The sequence below is a fragment of the Theobroma cacao genome, chromosome 1 (assembly GCF_000208745.1).
Source record: "Theobroma cacao cultivar B97-61/B2 chromosome 1, Criollo_cocoa_genome_V2, whole genome shotgun sequence".
NCBI lineage: Eukaryota > Viridiplantae > Streptophyta > Magnoliopsida > Malvales > Malvaceae > Theobroma > Theobroma cacao.
The window spans coordinates 13,819,501-13,835,540 of NC_030850.1; the positions used below are offsets into that span (position 1 = coordinate 13,819,501).

The window sequence follows — 16,040 nt, forward strand, 5'->3', positions numbered from 1 at the left end:
AAAAAAAAAATGACGAAAATGCCCCAGTGAGCTAGAAAATAATATTTTTATTGTTTTGAGGTGGAAACAACTTATGATTTCTTGAAATGCGAGATCTAATAACTGTCGCTCACCGGGGAGATGCGGAAGTTGATGCTAAGCCTTGCGGGTTTCGATCGGCATTCGGGGAAATGAATGCCTATCGGGACGTTGCGGCGGTTGTCATGGGCCTGATGGGTGTTCCGGGTCGTGACATAAAATGTTGGAATTATTTCACTAAAATAGGCCAAAAGCAAGATGGAGTAGAAAGGGCAACTTGTAACGGTTGTAAAACAGAGTATAAGGTTGGCTCTAAACTTGATGGCTCTAATTATGGCACTTCACATTTGCGTCATCACATTGACACTTGTAAATTCATTTCCTATTTTAATCCACATCAAATGCTAATGGATTATGAAGGGAAAGTAAAGGTTAGAAAGTTTGATCCTAGGATTTCACATGACATGCTTGTTGAAGCCATAATTAAGCATGACTTGCCTTATACTTTTGTTGAATATGATAAGATTAGAGCTTGGGCTAAGTATGTAAATCCATATGTGGTGATGCCTTCTAGAAACACTGTTGTATCTAATGTCCAGAGAATTCATTTGAGAGAGAAAGAGAAACTTAAACAAGCCATGGCCAAGGTACCTAATAGAATTTGTTTGATTTCTGATGTATGGACAGCATCTACTTCTGAGGGCTATATTTGTTTGACTACTCACTTTCTCAATGAAAATTGGAAGTTATGGAGCAAGTTACTCAACTTTTGTCGTATGCCTCATCCACATACTAGAGTTGAATTAGCTGCTATTGTATTTGATTGTTTGAAAGAATGAGGAATAGATAGAAAAGTTTTCTCTTTTACTTTATTTAATACTTCTGCTAATGATAACATGCAAGGTATCTGGAAAGGCCATCTTCATTTGCAAAGTAGCTTGATTTGTGATGGTGAATTTTTTCATGTACGTTGTTGTGCTCATATATTAAATTTGATTGTTCAATAGGGCTTGAAAGCAGTCAATGAAGCATTGTTTAAAATTAGGGAGAGTGTAAAATATGTAAAGGTATCGGATGGGAGGATGAAAAAATTTCAAGAATGTGTTCAACATGTTGGTATTGATGCAGGTGTTGGGTTGCGTTTGGATGTGTCAACTAGATGGAATTCAACATATTTTGATGCTTGAAAGTGCAATCAAATATCAAAAGGCTTTTGCTAGCCTCCAATTTATTGATAGAACTTATAAATATAATCCTTTTGATGAGGAATAGGGGAGAGTAATGATAATTTGTGAATTCTTGGAGCCCTTTATGAGATTACAAATTTGATATCTGGTTCATCTTATCCAACTTCCAATTTGTATTTCATGCAAGTTTGGAAAATTGAATCGATTTTAAATGAAAATTTACATAATGAAGATGAGGTTATCAAGGATATGTCTCAAATGATGAAAATGAAATTTGATAAGTATTAGAAAGATTATAGTGTAGTGCTTGCATTTGGAGTTGTTCTTGACTCAAAGATGAAGCTTGATTTCTTAAGATTTTGCTATTCTAAGATTGTTGCTTCTACCTGTCATGAAAAGTTAGAAAATGAGAAGACAAAGTTGTACGAGCTCTTTGAACAATATGCAAGCAACACTTGTGCATCAAGTACATCTTTTCGCTCAACGAGTAATTTGCCTAAGCAAGCTAGAAGGGGAACTAAACCGAAAGGATCAAAGATCTTTAGTGTAAGTTTTGTGTCTTTCCTTCATTTTATTACATGAGAATTTATGTTACTTTATTTATGTTATGATAATTATTTTTTTTTGTCTAGGTATTTAAAAATTGTAGGAGTTCAAAATGTTTCAAAATGAAACAATTTTTATTGCTGGGAAGTCTGAGTTGGATGTTTATTTAGATGAGGCAAAGCTTGATTATGAAGTGTTTGAAGATTTGGATGTGCTTAATTATTGGAAGGATAATGCTAAGCGCTTTCTTGATCTTTCTATTATGGCACGAGATGTATTGAGCATTCTGATTACTACGGTAACATCAAAGTCTGTTTTTAGTATTGATGGTCATGTTCTCACCAAGTTTAGAAGTTCCCTCCACCATGAAAATGTTCAAATGCTTGTTTGCACAAAAAATTGGTTGCATGACTTTTCTTTAGCTACCGATGGTATTGTTTATTTTATATATTTCAATGTCTTTAATCTTTACTTGTTAAATTAATAATTTTAGTTAAAATGGAAACTCACTATATCTTTTTTTTTATGACAATGAATATTAGATGATAATGATTCAGAGTTGGAGACATCATTGTTGTCCAAACAAGACTCAAATGTTTTGATTGAGGATGAAGATTGAGAAGAACATAAATTAGTCTTGAAGTTTATAAATATTTGATTATGTATTTATATAGTTATGTTAATAGAATTGTAATTTATGTAATTGTGTTAAACATTGAAATTTTATTTATATTTGATGTAGTGTATTTGCTTATTTATGTTTCGTGTAAATTATTTGTTTCTAACATGTTTTTATTATTCAATTTATGTATTAAATTATTGCATAATTTTATTAATAAAGAGTAAATTTTTTTTTTCAAAAAATATGGGCTGGGCAAGGCCAGCCCATGGGCTAGAAGGGGTGGGTTAGGTTGGGAATTTGGCAGCCTATATAAAATATGGGCTGGCCTTGCTCAGCCCATATTTTTTCAACCCACAAGGACTTGGGCCAGGCTGGGTCGAGCCGACCCATATTGACAGGTCTAGTCATACTGTCCATTATCGTCGTCTATCATTGTCGTTTGTGGTGGCGAAAATTTAGTGAGAGAAGGAGAGAGAATACTAGGGTAGAAAAAGAAAGGAATTGTAAAAAATGAAGAAATTGTATTTTATATAGTGGTAATTTTTAAAATCAATGAAAGGTAAAATTATGCTAAAAAAATTACCATGTGTCATCATACTAATGAAAACATTGACGGTTGACTAATGACATGACTTATGTGTCTAACGAAAGATATTCTTTTAGGGCGGATTGTCAATTTTGAATTCTAATAAACCCGCATGAAATTATGACTAAAACTTAGGAGGTCATAGTATTTTATCCTAAATTTTAACATCCTAGTGCCATTTCAAATTTATCACTTGAGCTAATTTCAAGTGATATGCATTTAGATAGAATATGATAACGTACTCTTATGTAATTTATTAATTTGTCACAATCAAACATGCTCAATCTAAAATGATATTAAAAATCTAATATATGAAAATCTAATGACTCATTTAAAGGGTTAGAAAAAGAAAAAAAATCTAATAACTCGTTAAAGGGTTCAAAGAAGAGAAAATCTTGTATAATATAAAATGGTATAATGTTCAAAAAAAATCTTAAACTATTTAAGAAAATTCAAATAAACTCTTATTCTTTTATTGTATTTAATCAAACTTTTATACTTTTATTTTGAGTTACATAAACCCTTATGACTAATGGTTGACTAATTGTCATTTGTTAAAATGCCACTTATCATTTTATATCCATATTGCACTATCATGACGTAGATTTGGAGAGTGAAAAATGTTGCATGATTATATTATTATGCCACATTAATATGCCATGTCATCATCAATTATGTGTGTCAATATGTCATCTTATCATTAATTATGATATGTTAATATGTCACGTCAGTGCCATGAAGTATAGAATGATAAATGACATTTTGACTATCAATCATTAATCATAAGGGTTTATTTGAATCAAAATAAAAATATAAAGGCTTGATTGAATGTAATAAAAGTATAAGGGTTTATTTAAATTTTTTTAAATAATTTAAGTGCTTTTTTTAGATATTATGCCATATGAAATTGTATAAGTTACACAGAAATTTAAATTATGTATGCTATATAGATAAAATAAAAGATACATATATGGTTAATCCTAGTTTTATTTATAATTTAATTTTAATTAATTAACTAATAGTATTATAGTATGACTCTAATAAAATACTGTAATCCAACTAGATAATAACTTTAACTAAATAATTTGTATAATTATCTGATTGTTTTCATAAGGATATAGTTGAATTTGACAAATTTGATTTCATTCTTTTACTTTTCAATACAATCCATAAACTGCTCAGATTTATAAAAATCATGAATGGTACATTATATATGTGAACGATGATTAAAAATGTATAAAAAAAATAATAAACAGAAAATAATGAAAGGGAATGAGATTCAACTAGGATGACTTATCATTTAATAAAATGTTTTAGAATTTTTGCATAATAGCCGTGACACATTATATTGGTATGCCGACAGGCGACTAGGAGAAAGCAGCCCTAAGCACTTGGGGCCCTAATTATCAATTGAACCAAAAAAAAAGAAGTCCCTACATCTAGCTCACATGTACCCTCATTCAGTTTATACTGTAACATTTGTATACAAAGCCAGAGAGAAAGAGAGATGAGGATATCTATCAGAAAACATTCAAGCTTGATTCTTCTGGCTGTGGTAGCCATTGCCGTAGCTTCCGCATTGTCCTTGCCAAGGTTTCAAAAGGATTATCATGGTTTTATTTGGCATCTCCGTGGAATTGGGCTTCTAGCTTCTGGCCCTTTTCTTCTTTGCCTTATTCTTCCGATCATGCCATTGTACATATTCATCGTCCTCTCCCTTTCTCATCAATGATACTTATTATAAGAATGAGAGCCGCCTTGTTGGTTCATCACTTTACCATTTTGTAATTCATTTCCTTGTTCATGTTTGTTCCGCAGGATAAAAGAAAGCAGAAGGAAAAAGAATTTATAAATCTAGAAATGATTTTCCACAATAATGAATCCGTGTTGAAAAGGGGTAAGCCCCGAGATGAAAGGCTGGAGAAGGTTGAAGCAAGTCTTGCTAGAGATAGAGCTTTGATAAGAGAAGCTATATTAAACCCCAACAGCACATTGGATCTTCAAGATTTGGATTATGTTCCGCAAGGCAACATCTACAGGAATGCTCATGCATTTCATCGGTGTTGAACCACTGAATCCTCTGTTAGTATTTCTTGTTAATTTCACATGCAATAGAGTCTAGTAAAAGCCCTGGAATGCATTGAAATTAAGTATCAAGAATATAAAATGACCTGTTTTTCAGTTTTTGAGAGCAGCATGAATTTTATAAAGCACATGCAAACCCTACGGTTTGTTGTTGATTTCTATGTGTCTCAAACATTTTGATCTCTAAGGTCAATCACTACTTCAAAAAAAGAGCCATGATCAGTACAATTAATGGTGCCTGGGAGAAGTGGAAGGGTTTGAAATCTTGCCCCCGAAAGAAGGTAACCCGTACTGTTGCTTTAATTGTTTAAAATTTAGGATCATTGTTAACAGCGAAGAAAAATATTCTTTTTTTTTTGTGTGGAGGGGGATGGGGTTGTGCAAACAACAGCAGCTTCAATAACATGTTGGTTCTAGGATTGAAATGCACATGGATGTTTTTCTTGTGACTTCTCCGCAATACTTGCCATGTTTCCCTACTAGTTAGTCATTTTCTTTGTTTCTATATATATATATGTCTCAGGAGTTATCTGTTAATGGAAAAGATGTTCAAGATATTTGTTTATGAAGAGGGGGTGCCACCTTTATATCATTATGGTACTTGCAAGAACATATACTCGATGGAAGGACTGTTCATTAGCATGATGGAACAGGACAAAAAAAATCGAATTTTGAACCCTGACAAAGCTCATGTTTATTTCCTTTCCTTTAGTGTTGTGATGATACTTGAGCATCTGTTTCATCCAATCATCCGTGATAAAGCTGTGATGGAGCGTACAGTTGTGGATTATGTACGAATCATATCTCACAAGTATCCATATTGGAATAGAAGCATTGGAGTTGATCATTTCATGCTTTCCTGCCATGACTGGGTAAATATGAAAGCTCATCCACTAATAAATTCTTTTTCTTTTTTTCTGGCTTAATTTGAACAATACAATTACTTTTACCTTGGAAGTGAATGTTTGTTGAAGGTTACAGGGACCGCTGGCAACCTGGTATCTGAAGGAACTCTACTACAATGCCATCCAAGTACTATGCAATGCAAATACTTCAGAGTATTTTAATCCAAAGAAGGATGCATCGCTTCCTGAAATCAATCTGAAAACAGGGGAAACCGTGAATCTTACTGGAAGTTTGCCTCCATTCAATCGGTCAGTCTTGGCATTCTTTGCAGGTAACCTGTATCATGGTAAAATTAGGGCGGCACAGTTAAAGCATTGGAAGGGAAAGGATAAAGATGTACAAATTTATGGAAGACTACCACAAGGACTTTTTTATGATGACATGATGAAGAAGAGCAAGTACTGCTTATGTCCAAGTGGGCATGAAGTTGCCATTCCAAGAATCGTAGAGCCTATTTATGCTGAATGTGTTCCAGTATTAATCTCACAGCACTATATCCTTCCTGTCAGTGATGTTCTTAATTGGGACTCGTTTTCAGTCCAAGTTCCAGTGAGTGAAATACCAAACCTCTAGAAAATTCTTATGGGGATACCCGAAGATCAATATCTGAGAATGCTAGAGCATGTCATGCAAGTGCAACGGCATTTTTTGGTGAATGATACTCCTAAGAGATATGATATCTTTAACATGATAATTCATTCGATATGGCTTCGTAGGTTGAATGTACGAATTTTTAGTTGATTCAGAGGCTATACAATCACTTTATAAGTGTCAGGTTTCTTGTCTGTGTAGTAGAGTTTTAGCCATGTAGAATATGAACAGAACCAAATTTAGACCTAAGAATTGCTTTTGCCTTTTGGTCCTCAGTCCCTTCATTTGATTAGAGCAGCCTACCTACCGCCTGATCGGGTTCAGTTCCATGTCTTCATCCAGAAACTTAGCCGACATACAAAGAGCAGATCAGCTCAATGTCTTCATTCAAAAAGCTTAGCCAACAGAGCAGATCAGATTTGGAGCTAATAAATCATGCCAGGTAGTATATCTTGTCTGGAAAGAGATGTCCTTTGGTCCTGGCTAACTTCTCTTGATTAACTAATGGCTTAACTCCTTTTACATGAAAAATTATTGTCTCATGGAGCTAGTATTTGTGTTTGATACATGAATTGTATGCTTTATAGAGAACCGTGTCTAAAGCTCCAATTTTCACTTGCAGAATGCTAAAAATTAAGTTTATGAAATGTTCACAATTTGTAGGAATGTAGCCTATATGTTTTCCTTCATAGAAGGGATTATCTGGATTCATATATGTTAAGATTATGTACTTTGATTCTAGTCCTCTTCTGGCTTTCTGACGTTCACATGCATGGTGTCCCTTTTTCTGTTAGGCTTTGTAAGATAAAAAAAACAAAGAAAGTTAGAGGAGATTAAAAAAAAAAACATAGAAAACACATTCTTTCCTTTTATTGGTATGTTTGATCCGAAAGATGAAATCAGAAAACTTATTTAAACCTATTAATTGATTGGTAGAGTTGAAAAATGAAACGAAAGAAAAAAAAATTATATTATTTTATCATTATATATATTTTTATAGTCATTTTATTTACTTCTAATCTTATCAATTTGAATGATTTATTTCTGTGAAAAGAATAAAAAATGATAATCTCTCCTATATTATTTCTTCTCGTGTTTTTTCTTAATTTTAGCAATATGTGTTTGCATGTCTTAACCATGTTATGTAAACATAAGATATGAATAGTTATATGAGTAAACACAATACGATTAATTAAATGTGTCGAGATTATAAATTTATATGAATAAGTTTATTAAACATGTAGAATAACATAATATGTTTATTAAACGAGCCATATTAAATTTTAAACGATATGACACAATTGATGACTCATTTAAACAATTACCATGAAGTTTAATTTGGGGACTCTTTGTTTATCTCTTGGGCTTTCATTCTTCGGTTTCTCTTTTGGACTTAGTTTTTAAGCTGTCGTTACTACTCTTGTTTGTTCATAAAGTTTAATTAGATGGATATTTTGTCCCTAAAAACCATTGATGTTTAATTACTTTCCAACTTAACAAAACATTTGCAAACTGAGCATTTGGTTGACAACTGGGTTCATTTTTTTAAAATGATAAAAAATTTCAGGTTCATAATTGTTACATCAAACAAAAATTTTAATTTCTTTTAATAAATATAAAAAATCATATCGTATCAAATCGTAAGTTATGGTATAAAATTTTAAAATTAATTAAATTTTATTATTGTGAAGAAAAATAATTATAATTAAAATTTAAAATAAAAGAATTAATATTTTACTAAAAATGAAATGTTTTAATTTAAAAACATATTTATTTTTCCAACTTCATATCTACATAAAATAATATCTATTTTATATATGCATAAAATACAAAAATATAATTTAATATTTTAGAAATATATATGTATATATATATTGCTATAATGTATAGATATATGTAATAAATTTTGTATTAGTGATCCTATATGCACATTTATATTTATTTTGTGCACACACAAATTTTTTAAATGCGTAACAGTCCAAACATACAATTTATTATTAAATATACAAGAAAGAAAATGAAAATTTTATAGCTTTCTCTTTAATATTTTATACTATTTTAAATTTTTAAATTCCTAAACAATTGAAATGAGAAAAAAATTAATAATCTTATATTATTTAAGCTTTAAAAAATATGCTTATAAGATTTTTTTTTTAGTAAAAAATAATTAAAATAGCATTTTTTTAGATATTTGGGTTTGAGTAGATTTTATTTAAGTCTAATCCAAATACATCATAAAAGTATCAAAGTGTATTGTATGATACGCATTGATAAATATGTTATTGATTCATGATAAAATTGAATCTCCATATAAATATATATTAATTTATTATGAATCAAATCGATCAGTATTATATTTATCGAGTATCATATGATTTGAACAAATATGTTTTGAATTCTTTTAGGTCTAAGTTCATGAAATTTTTTGTTATTTATAATGGTTGTCTCCATTATTTTTGTCTTTCAGAATAATATTTTTGAAACATTTTTTAGAAAAAAAATTATAATGTAAATTGATAATTGTTTCATTTATCAATACTCATGGTTAAAAATTATCGAACGTTGGTTGCAAAGAAGTATAGGCGGTAGAATGAATCTGAACATGAAACTTACTCTTAAAAATCCAAATTCTAACCTGACTAGACTCAAATTGATTAAAAAAAAAATTAAAGATCCAAACTTCAGATAACCTAGCTAAACTTTGAAAGAATTCGAATCTTAAATTATCAAAATTAATCTTTACTAATCTGAACTTAATAGTAATATCGAAAATGATTGAATTTGTAAATAAATAATTTTTTACAAAATGTAAAATTTAATTATTAAAACTCTGTGATCAAATGAATTTTTTTTTATAAAATTTAAAATTTAATTTTTATGTTCATTCAAATCAAACCCGAATCTCAATCCAATCCGAACTCGAGATAATTTGGTCTGAAAAGAATTCGAACTTAAAATGGTATGATTTCGAAACAGTCCGAACCTGGCTTAAGTCGAACAAAAAATGACCTCCAATGATTCAATCTCGAATCCTTCCATTTGCGCTCTTTACGTTGAATTGAGTGTATTATTATCTTAATTCGCGCATGTCTCAAAAAAGAGTAATAATGGTTCTAACTCCTATGCACCAATGTCCGTGATGGCGACGGCCCCCAACCCAGATCCAAACGCATCCTCCTAACTCCTAAGTAGTGGTCATCAATCTCACTTTTGCTACACGAGTCTTTGCCAATATTTAGAGTAATTAAACTATTTGGGTGCTTTGGGAAATGGTGCTTTGAATCACCTGATCTTACTTGTCATTTCGCCAAGTTTAAAATCCATATGGTGTATTCTCATCTTCATGCCTCTCTTGGGATTGACTTCATTCCTCCAACACGGAACTGGCAGCATTAAGTGTCTAATTAGAATCAAACGGGAAGCGTCAACTTAAAGAAACTTCATTTACTGTGTATGAACGTTACACTAAGAAGCTGTAGCCGCAGAATCACCTGTCCAGAATATCTCTGACGGGCAGCAAAGAATAACCAGCAATCAAGAAATGAATCCCACCGCCTGTTACTGCTTCAGCAACTTAATTTTCGTTTTTTTCACTTTCTGATTCAAGTTTAGAACAGAGCATTTTATTGAAGACTGAAGTTATGAGACCTTCCATTAACAAGCCTCATATTCCACCTTCATCTTTCTGGTCTTCTTCATTGAATTTAGTTTTATTCCTTGTAATACCTTTGGTTGTGTTCTTAGTTCTTGTCTCTGCATTGACTCCTGAGCCCTCTACTTTGTCTCCATGGACATGGAGATTTGGCAACTTGGTTTCTCATTCTTTTGGTTTTTCTCCTCCTTCACTAATTGAAGAAACTCCAACTAACATTTCCGACTTCAAGGCACATACTAATAATTCCACAGTGATCAAAGGGTCTTCCATCTTCAATGGATCCTCGACAGATTCTTCTTTCCTGGATGCCGAACCAGATTATTTTGCCTCCAATAGGTCCTTTTCAGCTGCATTTACTGAGAAAGAAACAGTTCAACTTGTAAGAATTTCTTTTTCTCTCAAACCTTTTTATGTTTTCTTTTTTGTTTCATTACACTTTGGCATTAAATTCTAAACTGAAAAAGTCTTTATGGTACTGTTTCTTCCAAACTGTGGACAAAAGCAGGACATGTCGAAGAATAACGAATCTGAAGAAATTGATGTTACATCCACGACAAGAGTTGTAAAGAGATACAGCAAGTTGGAGAGGCTTGAAGCAAATTTGGCAAGAGCCCGTTCCTCGATAAAAGAGGCTGCTCTAGTTAGGAATTTGACATCGATCCATCAAAACCATGACTATGTGCCTCATGGCCCAATATACAGGAATTCAAATGCTTTTCATAGGTATTTATTCAATTCAAGCAAATTTCTCCGTTTATTAACTAGTTTTTTTTTTAACACAATTAAACTTTCGATTCACTTGAAATAATTCATAGGAGTTACTTAGAGATGGAGAAGCTCTTCAAGATTTATGTGTACCAGGAAGGAGAGCCACCAATATTCCATAACGGTCCATGCAGGAGCATATATTCCTCAGAGGGAAGGTTCATTCATGAATTGGAAAAGGGCAAATTTTATAGAACCCAAGACCCCGATGAGGCATTGGTTTATTTCCTTCCATTCAGTGTTGTCATGCTGGTTCATTATCTCTACGATCCTGAAACCTTTGACACCGATGCCATTGGACGGGCTGTTGTAGACTACATCGATGTCATTGCCAGTAAACATCCCTACTGGAATCGAAGCCTTGGTGCGGACCATGTCATGCTCTCCTGCCATGATTGGGTAAGTAATTGTGTTGGACCCTCCAAGCCCAACCACCCCTTTTTGTTGACGAACATTATTAGTAACAATTGGCATTAGACCACCCTGCACAGGCCTAGTAGCATTTGTTTGACTTATAAACATGTTAAAATTGTGAAGCTGCAGTCATAGCTAGCAAATTAACATGAATTTTTATGATTATTTTCCACTTGCTGATTGATTGATTCTAATTTTCCAGGGGCCGCGTGCATCTTCCTATGTTCCTCATTTGTACCACAAGTCCATTAGAGTTTTATGTAACGCAAACACTTCTGAAGGATTTAATCCAGCTAAAGATGCCTCATTTCCAGAAATCAATCTTTTAACAGGTGATGTGGAAGGGCTATTAGGCGGTCCTTCTCCCTCTCGTCGGTCCATTCTTGCCTTTTTTGCCGGCCGTCTCCACGGCTACATCAGGTACCTCCTTCTGAATGAGTGGAAAGACAAACGGGATCCTGATGTCCAAGTTTTTGACCAACTTCCCAAGGGAGTTTCATACATGTCGAAGCTGAAGAACAGCAGGTTTTGCCTATGCCCGAGTGGATATGAAGTAGCAAGTCCCAGAATTGTGGAGGCTATCTATGCAGAATGTGTTCCAGTGCTGATTTCAGACAGCTATGTGCCCCCTTTCAGTGATGTCCTGAATTGGAATTCATTCTCAGTTCAGGTTGCGGCCAAGGACATCCCAAACATCAAAAAGATCCTGATGAGCATTTCTCAAAGGCGATACTTGAGAATGCAAAGGCGAGTGAAACAAGTTCAAAGGCACTTCGTGGTGAATGCAACTCCCAAGAGATATGATGTCTTCCACATGATTACTCACTCTATTTGGCTTCGAAGATTAAACATTCACGTTCAGGATTTTGATCATTCTTGATTTTAACATGTAAAATTTTGGTCACTAATAAATGCTAGTAAGTTCAAAAAGAAGGAAGAACACAAAGGGCAATCAGTTGTGAAATATTTTGTTCAAACAATTTTAATAAGAATGTATGATAAATAATAAGTGGGGGTTTTTTCTTTCAAGACGGACTGACGTTGTATCTTTTCTATGATGCATCAAATGAATAATTTGCTTATTAACGTGAATCAACTTTTTTTTTTTTAAGGCAAAATAATTTTTATTGAACAAATTTAGAAACTAAGCGCCATTATATATTCACCCAAGAGAGCACTTTCATGAGCTTAACCCACAACATAAATATCTAAAATAGACCAAATGCAACAAACCTTCAATCCTGTAAGGATATTGATATAAATTATTTAATTAGAATTATTATATAATACTATTATATATTTAGTTGGACTATACTATTTAATAGAGTTATATTACGATATTATTAGCTAGGTAGAATTACACTATAAATAGGATTAATTATATATATTGCTTAAATTTATCTATAACATATATTTCAATAGTACAAAAACATTTTTTTCTTGCAATTTTTTTATACAATTTCAATATACAAGCTAGTTGTTGGTTTTCATAAATAAATAAATAAAATAAGACTTGTAAAAGAAAAAATGTTCTAGAGAAGATGCACCCAACTGCTTCGACCATGCATATGACAACTCCATCCTCCATCCCAAAATCATCGACTGTTTTGTTTGATTAAGTTGTGACATGATGAAACACGACATAGATGGTGAGTAATGTGATGAAACATAATGACGTGATGAAATATAAGATAAATGTGACAAAACACGTGACAAGTAATGTGACGAAATACGATATAGAAGATAAATGTAACAAAGCACCTGACAAGTGGTGTGACAAAATACGACACAAATAGTTGACTTAAAAGGACACGTGGTAGCTAGCATTTCAAATAAGCTACAATGGCAAAAAAAATGTCAAAACATGGTAACATGGGCAATCGGTGTGTGAGATAAGAGCGAATGACGTGTGAAGCATGTGAAACAAAGATTGTCATCAATCATTTTGATATCATGTTAAAAGAAGAAAAAAATTTTGATCTATTAAATCTGAAACTCTAATACCATGTTATGTGCATCTAGTACTTCTTTCATCTTAACATCAAAAGAACCCCAAACAATCGGATTGTCTCTCATCTTAACATTTGAAGAATCACTTAAGCCTTCCTCTTCCATTGCCACCACCTAAGCAGAGCATTTTTTATCCAAGTTGAAGTTTATGAACTCATGGCCAGGCTCCATCGAAACAACGATAGTGAAAGACTCACCTTTGGAGGAAACCACAAATGAAAATGGAATAACAGAACTCCTCTTCACAAAAACTAGAATTCTTGCCATATCGAACCTCAACCTCTTATGGGTACTACCATCCACAATCACAAAGATCCCCAGTCATTTCTAACCATAGAAAAGGAACTTCCATGCCAAGGATTCAAAGGAGCATCCTCTAGATTAATCCACACTAATTTGTCTCTTCTGACAACAGAAACATCCCCAAGTTTAATAATCTGGAACCAGGCCTTAAACAAATCTACATAATTGCTTAACAATTCTAGCATTTCTTCTTTCTCAAAGAAAATTAGAATAACATAGGCTCCCCAACGTTCTTACAGTACAATAGATCTCATCATTAACCAATGTCTCTTACGGAGCCTTAAAGTGACCATAACTCCTTAATACACTATAAGCAATTCTGTTCAACCATTCGAAATCTTCCTTTGGGATAAATACATTAAACTAAATCCAATTTGGAAGTCTCTCAACTACCTCCAAACTAATACTAGCATCTCCTTTTCTTATCATCTTCCATCGAAGAGTTTGATTTTGTTCATTGCATCCCTTGGTATAACTCTCCTCGCAACCTCTAGATATATCCTACCCTTTCTTATGGTACCATCACTAGTTTTCGAGCAAAATTGCCATCTCAATCACCCTTCTGACTGTTCAACTTCCCCCACCCATTTTGTGAGTTCTTTTATTTATTCTTGTTATATATGGAAAGGAATTTATACCTAGACACCCTTTAATTTAATGTCTGCCATCACCAACTAAGAAATAATTTTCATTTTTTCCATACATATAAGGTCACTTTCAAATTAACAAAAGTGAATAAGATAAACAGGAAAGATGTAGAAACTATATAAAATGACACTTCCACTATCAAAATTAACATCAGTTGATAATGAGATTGCTTCTTTTGATCTCTTACTCTTTGCTTTATTTGCATGAAAAATAAATGCATAAAGGAGTTATCTTATTCTTAAGTTTATTCACACCTCTTTCTTCTTCTCTTTCTCTTTCTTTTTTCTTTTTTTTTTACTTTTGTTTTTTTATTTTTACTTTACTCTTTCCTATGTAACTTTCCACTTAAACACACTTCATTTATAAGCTTGAACAGAGACCACTCACAACTATTGTGTGAAATTGAGAAGAGGTAAAATTTTCTTTTATCATCTTTTTTCTATTTAGATTATTTAACTATTTATATGTTTAACCATTGTGTGAAATTTTGTATATCGTATTTAATTATTTATATTTTATACATTATATTTTATAAATCCAGAAAATATTATCAAGCACAACTTTTTTGTAAGCCTTTCTTTTTTTTATTCCTTTTAGTTTATATAACATTCCTTTTGGTTTATATGTTATATAAAATTATTATCTATTATGAATATTTTGATTGTTGTTTAAATGGAACATATTCATTTTAAAAATATTTAGTCTTTATTCCTCTTCGTCTTTGATCTCCCAACACAAGTTGACTAGCTCCACCCCTGTTTTCACCTTAACATATATCTTTGTATATCTTTACAAATATTATAATATAATTAATTGATTATGTATTGGACCTTGAGACACATATATCATTTCCATATCTCACCTTAGTTCTATAACACCCCATACCTTGAATGATAGCTACTAGAGCTTATTAGGTGATAATTGGAGTAAATTAAGGTTAATTGTGATGTTACTAAATATAATATGGTGAATGGAACATTTTGTGTCACGACCCGGAACTCCCATCGAGCCCGTGACAACCGTCCCGAAACCTCGACAGACATTCTTCCCCCGAATGCCCTTCGAGACCTCGCAAGGTTTTCGTATCAGTTTTTCCATTTCTTTCTCTTTTTTTCTTTTCTTTTTTTTTGAATAATAAAATAAAATAAAAATATTAATTAAAATAATCTATTTTAATGTAAAACAATAGGATTTCATCCAATTACTCAACATGGCTTATGCACTTTTCAAAAACTTGGCCTTTGCCAAAAATCCATTCTCGGGGATACCCCGCAAAGGCATCTTACCGAGACTGCCAAGGCTGTTTTATTGTCACACACACAAACACATTTCACCTCTGACAACACAGTCGTTCCTCGGCGTTGGTTGAGTCCCAGTTTCACGTGGTGGCCAGCGTGAAGTGTACTCAAATCCTACCTCGGGAGTTATCCTACGCGCCTCTCCAATCAAGGTAAGCTCAATAATTGGGAACCGTGCCCCTCTAATTAGGCTAGCCCACGGAACCCCCGTCACTGCAGTGCCCACAAATCCTACCTCGGGAGTTAATCTACGCGCCTCTCCAATCGAGGTAAGCTCAATAATTGAGAACCGTGCCCCTCTAATTAAGCTGGCCCACGGAACCCCCGTCATTGCAGTGCCCACTTTATAATCCACCAACCAATAAAATCACAATAGTATGACATGGCTCACTTAACACATTCAAGG

At 32.8% G+C, this 16,040-nt stretch overlaps 1 protein-coding gene and 1 pseudogene across 1 annotated transcript; both read left to right on the forward strand.

Moving 5' to 3' along the window:
* LOC18612527 (probable glycosyltransferase At3g07620) lies at positions 4,467-7,206 on the forward strand. Its single transcript, XM_007049375.2, is given in 5 exon segments — positions 4,467-4,533; positions 4,536-4,654; positions 4,778-5,019; positions 5,568-5,916; positions 6,026-7,206. Coding segments are annotated over 5 exon segments (1,443 nt in total). The 3' UTR covers positions 6,692-7,206.
* LOC18612528 lies at positions 10,183-12,455 on the forward strand (annotated as a pseudogene).